This window comes from Lissotriton vulgaris, chromosome 6 (assembly GCF_964263255.1).
Source record: "Lissotriton vulgaris chromosome 6, aLisVul1.2, whole genome shotgun sequence".
NCBI lineage: Eukaryota > Metazoa > Chordata > Amphibia > Caudata > Salamandridae > Lissotriton > Lissotriton vulgaris.
In genome coordinates, this window is record NC_141694.1 from 85143732 (window position 1) to 85151898 (window position 8167).

At 48.7% G+C, this 8167-nt stretch overlaps 1 protein-coding gene across 1 annotated transcript; it reads left to right on the forward strand.

The window, feature by feature from the left end:
• The first annotated feature begins 592 nt into the window (after nucleotides 1-592).
• LOC147706837 (uncharacterized) lies at nucleotides 593-6328 on the forward strand. The gene is made up of 3 exons (XM_086925589.1): nucleotides 593-855; nucleotides 5295-5458; nucleotides 5745-6328. The coding sequence occupies exons 1-3, from the start codon at nucleotides 593-595 to the stop codon at nucleotides 6326-6328; spliced, it is 1011 nt and encodes a 336-aa protein (XP_086781715.1).
• Nucleotides 6329-8167: the final 1839 nt, after the last annotated feature.

An 8167-nucleotide genomic window follows, 5' to 3' on the forward strand; every position in this document is an offset into this window, starting at 1 on the left:
GTGTATCAAGTTTGCCTCTTGGAACCCACATTTAGGACATTTAGTCTTTTCTCCTACATTATTAACTCCTGCCCATCTACTAATTCTTTCGGGTGTATAATACAACATACCGATTGTACAAAATTGTTGTAGTTGCAGACTCACAGAATGGACCGAGTCGCCAGTACTGCCCGAAGCCCCTGTGATCATACCAGTTGTTATAACCAAGTTTAATGTTTGACTCCATTGTAGCGCTAACTTTTCACGCCCGTCCGCTTTAAAGCTAGTTAGCAGCTTGTACATAGTACCTATAAGAGATTTAGGGCCAGATGTAGGTAAATCCTTTTTTCCGACTCATACCGAATCGGTATTTCAGAATCGGAAAACGGGATGTAGGTAAAAAAATCTGTAAAATTTACTGCTTCAGTATAACTCGGAATTCAAAATCGGTATTTACCGATTCGGTATTTTCCGAATTGGTAAATACCGATGAGGTAATACCCATTCATTCCTATGGTCCTTCTGGCCCAGAGGAATGAATGGGATTTACAGAATCAGTATTTACCGATTTGGTAAATACCGAATCGGGAATTTGGAATACCTGAGCAGCAGAATGGAGACCCAGGATGGACAGAAGGATGCAGCAGAGCGCAGGAGGAAAATCAAATTCAGCCCAGCAGAACTGCAGGTGCTGGTTGAGGAGGTGGTTAAACACCACACCCAAATTTTTGGAAAACAGTCTCTGCATGTTGCAGAGTCTGTGAAACGTACTACCTGGCTTGACATCCAAGCCAAGGTCAATGCCATTGGGGTCACCCACAGGGACAGAGATGACCTCAAAAAAAGATGGTACGATTTGCGTATCATCACTAAGAAAACAAGCATTTGCAATGCAATAGGTCTCGCATTAGGAAAGTGTGAGCTATTGGTATTGTACATGACACATTTTTTTAATATGTGTTGGCTTTGAAAATATATAAATTAATAGCATTGTTATTCACAAAGCCAATCGTTTACACTTTCCTAATGCAAGTCCACTCATATTGGCTATGGCAATGCTTGTTGGTAGCAAGCAAGGACAGTGCTGTTGTGGTGCTGAGTGACGATGTGGTTGTGTTGAGTGATGTGGTGGTGCCCCTGAGTGATGTGGTGGTGCCCCTGAGTGATGTGGTGGTGCCCCTGAGTGATGTGGTGATGCCCCCGAGTGATGTGGTGGTGTTCCTGAGTGGTGTGGTGGTGTTCCTGAGTGATGTGGTAGTGTCCCCGAGTGATGTGATGGTGTCCCTGAGTGATGTGATGGTGTCCCTGAGTGATGTGATGGTGTCCCTGAGTGATGTAGGTACAGACACATGGGTTGGCTACACATAAGATAACATACACACACGCATCACCAGGCATGCTACACTACTAAGTTATATGCACATTTAACAGAGAAAAAGAAGCAGCGCGACTTAGGTGGTGCGGCCTTCCTAGCCTTGAGCAGAGAGCCACATTGGACGATAAAACCAGAACTAGGTTAAAGTGTCCCCAAGCAGCAGAGAGGCACAACTGCATGAAGAAAGACAGGGGCGGAGTCATAAACATGTTAGTGGACCTATAAAATATATGCATGCAGCGCACACTAAAACACGAATATGTTAGAGGACATTTGAAATATATGCATACAGCCCAAGCTAGAACACGAATGCTCTAGGCGCTTGAGTGTGTTGAGAACAGGTGAAAGGTACAACAAGGGAATCCCCAAAAGCTCTGGTAACATTGTGAGTGTAGGGGTGTTATACTGCCCTTAGTGCAGTGGCTTTGAGGGATGATATCATAGGGTTTTATTAAGGGATTATTTACAGACGACTCCTCTTGAAACAAACTCGTTCCGAGTTACAGGAGGATAGCATAACCTCACAGCGATCACACAGTGAGCCAATAGGAAGCCCGAGATTGAAACTGAACATGGGGCAAACACTAAGGTTTTAACTGCCAAGGAAACAAATACAGAAGTGGGATTACATGCACATAATGCTGATACATTCATTGGTTAAGCACAGAGGTATTTCACCAGTACGTAGTATGTGTTAGGAAGTATTTACATTAAAAAAACAATTGTTATGGATGTTTTGTTAAACAACATATTTCTTTGCAAAATGTTTGTAATCGACACACACACATCACTCAAATAATTAAACCAAAGGAAAACAATATGTTCAAAGAAAGTTCAGAGGCATATGGGCAATTTCACTGCAGAACAAAGCGGGGTGGAGTCAGTATTCAGAACATATAATTGTACTACTGTTCTGGAATGGTGGAATCGCTGCTGCTCATGTGGTGGAATCACTGATCTGGAGTCCGTCCAGCTTTTTGTCCCGTTCCCTTCTTCAGCATCTAAATACCGCGCCTACTTGCCTCTGGCAGCTGCATCAAACAGTTTATGTCCTCTTCCTGCCTCTCATAAGGGCCTGGAAGCTGCTTGCTGGTGGGAAGCAGGCGCGCCAGATGCGTGCTGGGGAAGTACAGGAAAAAACAAGATAAAAAGGCATCTTTACTGCCCATTCACCTTTTGACCCTGAGCAGGACTATTTTGGAGGTGTTGCAGCACACCACCATCCCCTGCACCCCTACTTCCAGCGCCTATGGCCTCGGAGGAGTGAGTCTCCTCCATTTTCGCCCAAGCCAGGGCTCAGTGTCTGGCAGTCCTCTCTCGCCATTTGGGTCATGCTCATGTGGTCCCATTCCTGTTGCCCCAGAAGTCAGTGTCACACAACACCCTACCCACTCGCCCTCCTCCCCGGATCAAGGCTGGACTGATCATGCAGTACATAGGGGGGAGAAGGGGCCCCAGCCAGCCCTGAAAACTGCCCTAAGGGAGGGGTCACACACTTTTCTTAAAACATGCAAAAATTGCTGCTGAGGCTGTATAACGTCCTGTGTGTATACTGTGCCAGGCTCTGGCGTATTGAAACATTGTAAGAGCCTCTTTTCAGAACTATCCCTGAGACATATTATTTGTATTTGACATACCTACACTATAGTACTGTTAAAGTCAAACGAATCTTTTGGGAACTTTTTAACAACAAAAAAAACAAGAAATTGGAGCACTGTGGGGGGGGGGGGGGCATGGGTGAGGGGGTGGGTCAGTGAAACACCAAGTAGCAAGCCGGCTCAACGAGTTAAATGCTCGCATCGGACACCTGCAGGTTGATAGTTCGAGTGCCAGTATGGCCAATTCAGACTATCAATAATTAAATGGTCGGTTAATTAAGCCCCATTACAATGGATAATAGTAACAAGTGTTACTTACAGTGCTTAGAGGCAGCAAAAGTACTATTAAGTTAAAAATGCCAATCTGTACAAATTACAATCCTGACCTTATTAATACAGCTCCAGGCCAGAGGTAGGGCTAGGGTGAGGTAACACTAATTTCCTTGCAGACGTTGACTCGTTCCGTGAACAGTGTTTGCTCCTCCTTTTTAGGTTAAGATCAAAACCGTTGGTCACATTCCGTCCTGCACTTCAAACTGCTTAATCTGAGTGTACCTTCTCAAAGTGCAGCTATAAAAGGCTCTTTTGTTTTTCAAACAGATCGTACCGTACTCTGTGCCCAAGAATAGAGAGCCATCTCTGCTCGTCTCACAGATGTACCGAGCTCGAAAGTTCCAGGTGCTAAACTGAAGGGACCCGACTCAAACCAATATCACATTACACCGTGTTTACACACCATGGCACTTGATAGGGCACACTAGCCACGTGGCATCGATAACAATTATGCTCTGTTGCTCTTTCAATTACATTCCCTTGTGATCAGGTTTTAAAACAAGAAACAAAAGCAGTCAGCCGTACCCAAAGTAAAAGCACGCTATGCATAAAGAAATAAAATCGGCTGGTCGGCAGCTATACTAAATTGAAGGTGCGCCGTGCCACACATTAGTATTAAATTAAAGAAACAAGTAGTCCCCGATTAATACACACGTTTTACTCAGTGAAACAACAAACAGCACCGTGAGGGAGTCTCTGGAGGTTGTGCAGCCCAAACAGAGAGCATGTCAGCGCAGCAACGGTAAGTTCGAAACCAAGACCATATGTCCTTGGGACGGGCTGAGGGCGGTGTAGTCTCTGCAAATCGGTCAGTCATATCCTGGCAATACGCTGCCTTACGGAGTCAATATTTTGACAGTAGTATCCGCGTTTGCATTCATTGGATGACGCCAAGCCTCTTAGCCTGCACAAACAAATAGTTGCAAGCCGTCGACAACCAGTAAGTCTGTCAGACTTTGGATGAATTCCTGCCAGTAAAACTTATTCGCGGACAGGCCTAAACCACATGCAGGAAATCAGCCAACTGAGTTCCACACCTCACACATTTACTCCCCTCCCCCACACCGAATCTAGCTATACTCTCGAGGGTATACTTTTAGTATTTATGGAAGTATTTAAATTGTATTACCTAGTGTCTGTAGTATAAAGGAGTGCTCTTTATTTGAGCAAAACAACATTCCAAGGTTTTATCCGTGAGCGTATGTCCTAGTGAGTCAGCCCAATTCCGCTTGGCCTCAGGGAGTGCATCCACCGAGACGGCCCTGATATTTGCAAGTAACAAGGATAACAGCGAATGCAAGCTGGGGCTGAGTTGCGGCTGACCTAAGATGGCAGCAGCAGCCGATCTGAACTCGTCACCTACGTGCTAGCAGCTACCGAGCTGAGAATCAGCCGTGAGCTTCCCTCAAGACCTCAAGACTCGGCCACACTGAAGAACGAGGCCTGACACGCAAATCGGATTTCCGTCCGGGAGAAAGGAGAGGCGTGACACGCACGAAGGAATGAAGGGGCGGAGAAACAACGGAGCGGACTGCCGAGTCTGGACACAGGGAGGAACGGGACGAGAGGAGTATAACAGACCCGGTGAGGGGGGGCGACAGGGCACATTGACGGTGCCTGCCTCCCCCCCCCCCCAGTGATGGAAGCCCTGCGTGTGCCCGGTGAGTGGGGTTGGGAGGGTGTGTGTGTGCGCGTTTGTGTGTGATTGTAAGCCCTGCGTTTGTGTGTGATTGTAAGCCCTGCGTGTGGGGGTGGGTGCGGGGGCGCGGGGGCGCAGGGGTGGGGGCGGGGGCGGGTGAGTTGTGCGTGTGGGAATGTGTGTGCGCATGCGTGACTTTGCCTGTGTGTGATTGCGAGAGCATGTGAATGGCAGGCAGGGGATGTGCACGGCGCCGTGCGCGCCCTCGAGGAGGAATCTGAGACAGCAGAGGCGCGAGCCCGAACGCTGTCTCAGATTCCTCCGAACACGCCGACAAAAGGTCCTTCGCTAGCTTCGCTACGCTCGACCTAAAAATTGCTGCACACAGAAAAGAAGCTGCAGCCACAGGTGGAGGAGAAAACAGAGCACCACGACTGACAGACCTTGAGGAGCTGGTTGAATCCACCCTGGAGCCGGAGAGTATCCATGGCATTGGGGACACTGACAGCTCTGCCAGAGCTGCAAGGAAACAAGGTAGGAAGCATGGACATTAATCCCCTCCCATTTCCCTGTCCCCCTTCCCCACTGTGTGTGCCTGCATCACACTCCAGAACAGGTTTTACTTATGTTCAGCAATGCATCATGGGAGACGTAGTCATAGGTAGATACATCAATGCAGTCACCATAGAATTCAGCAAGGCATGCCACACACTTCTTCCAGAAGCTGATGAAGACCTGGCAAATGTGTGATAGAAATGTGATTTAATCATGACACACAGGTGAACTACACCACTGACCCAATGTCCATATCTGTCCACAGGAGAGTCATCGCGCAAGACAGCACAGGAGAGGGAGGAGAGGGCACCGACAACAGAGAGGAGGGAGAAGACAAGAGAAAGAGCTGGTCACAGTGCTGTTGAGCAAGGGAAAACCACAGCGCAGGCAGCCACTACACCCGAGCGACCCACCACACCACAGCCTCAGCCACCTCAGTTGTTTGGGACTCAAGATTCAGAACCAGCAGCACGTTCCCCTACACCAACATCACAGTCACCTGTGCAGGGAAGGGCAAGGAGGCTTGATGTGCACCCTCTCCGGATTCTCGAAACATCAGAGGAGGAAGATGAGGACTGTGACATGTCAACCAATCCACCTGTGTCAGACAACGCTGGGCAGCAGACTACTTCAAGAGCTGTGCGGTCCAGTGTCCGAGGCCGAAGGGCACGAGAGAGAGGTGAAGGCGAGGATGGTGAGGGGGTCTTCTGCGGTCCTGAGGCCACCATGGTGAAGGTGCAGCGCCTGCAGGCAAAGGCAATGTTGGCAGTTCACAGGCATGTGCGCAGTATGAATTGCAAGATGGCAAACATCGACCAGGGCATAGACAACATGACAGAGAGCATGTAGTCGATGGCAAAGGGGATGACAGACATGACCCAGTGCATGAGTGCTCTATGCGACAAATTAGATAGGGACCACTCAGAGAGGCGCAGGGATCGTCTGTGTATGCGGCAACAGACAAAAGCATTGAACCGCTTTGCCACCGCAACCTCCCTGCTGTGCGCCGTTCTGTTGCTATGCAGGATGCAATTGTGCACTGTTACACCGATTTGTCAAGGGGGATGGGTAGAGTTACCTCTGCCATGGAGCTGATGCTCACGCAACAGGCAGCCACCGCTGGAGACACAGGTGTGGGGGAAACGGATGAATCCACCAGCGGTGGCTCGCGCACTCCTGTCCCTGAAATGCGTAGGAGCAGCAGGTACCAATCTGCTGAGCCAGGCACCACCGAAAGCCTTGAGAACCACCCTTGTGCATCCCGCACTGTACTGTGTGGACGCAAACGTTAAAAATGCCCTCAACCCACAGGACAGGTCACGGTGAGGTTAACTGTGACCACCCAGTCATTATAATAGACATTGTAATACCATGGTGTGGTATAATTGGAATGCCGTAGTGACAATTAAACTATGTACTTCATATACTAAGCCTGTCTGTGTCTCATTACTTACTTAGAAATATAAGCGTGTGATCTCTGCCCGTCTCAGTCTCCCATCTGTTGCTGGTGCTGCTCCTGTTGCATAGGGCTCTGCCTGTTCTGTATGATCATCAATGTCCTCATGATGTGTAATCTCCACCGCTGTGCCTTCCTTGGTGGCAAGATTGTGCAACATGGCACAGGTCGCTATAATTTTGCAGCACAGGATTGCAGTATACTGGCGTGCACCTCCGCTCTTGTGGAGGCAGCGGAACCTGCTCTTGAGGAGTCCAAATGTGCGTTCCACACGTTGCGATTAGATCTGTGAGCTACATTGTAACGCCTCTCACTCCTGCTAGACGGATTGAGGTTGGGGGTGAGCACAAAGGACCGCAGGGCATATGCGCTATCGCCTAGGTGGAAAAGAGAATGCCATTAGTTACATAATCATGATACATTCATCTGCTATGACAGTCAGGGTGTGTTAAAGTCATTTACCTAGCAAGTATCCGGCCCCAAAATCTCCAGCGACTAGGCGTGTGTATATCCCACTGTACTGGAATATATACGAGTCATGGGTATTCCCAGGGAATTTAGCCACAATGTCTGTAATGATGTTGCAAGCGTTGCATATCACCTGCACATTGATGGAGTGCATTGACTTCCGGTTCCTGTATATGTGTTCTGTGGCTGCAGGTGGGCAGAGTGGGATGTGGGTGCCATCTATGCAGCCTATCATGTGTGGGAAGTGTGCCAGTTGATATAAATCTGTCTTGGTCTTTGCAAGTTCCGCAGGTGTGCAGGGAAACAAATATAATGATGCATACTCTGCATCATGGCCTCAAGGAACTTCCTAAAGAAACGGGACAGGCAGCTCTGGGACACACCACCTACTGCAGCAATCACACTTTGGTAACTCCCAGAGGCAAGCAGGTGTAGGCGACACAGCACCTGCACATGGGGTGGGATGGCGTGCGCCCTTGGTGTTGGGTGCTCCAGGAGTGTGTGCAAATCCCTGATCAGGTCCGGGATGGTTTGAGGGTGTAGCCTGTACCTTTGCAGTATCTCTGGCTCAGTCAGTTGGAAAAGTGTTATCCTCTGCCTGTACACTTGCTCCTCCCTTATCTATTCCCACTCTCCTGCTGCCTGTAGCCGTTGCCGCCTTGCTATGACGTAGAAAGCCGCCATTCTGGTTACAGTGTTGCATTTTAGGGCCTTATTTTATAGCCTGCACCTGGTTACCACCTGCTTTCAATCCATGGTAAATA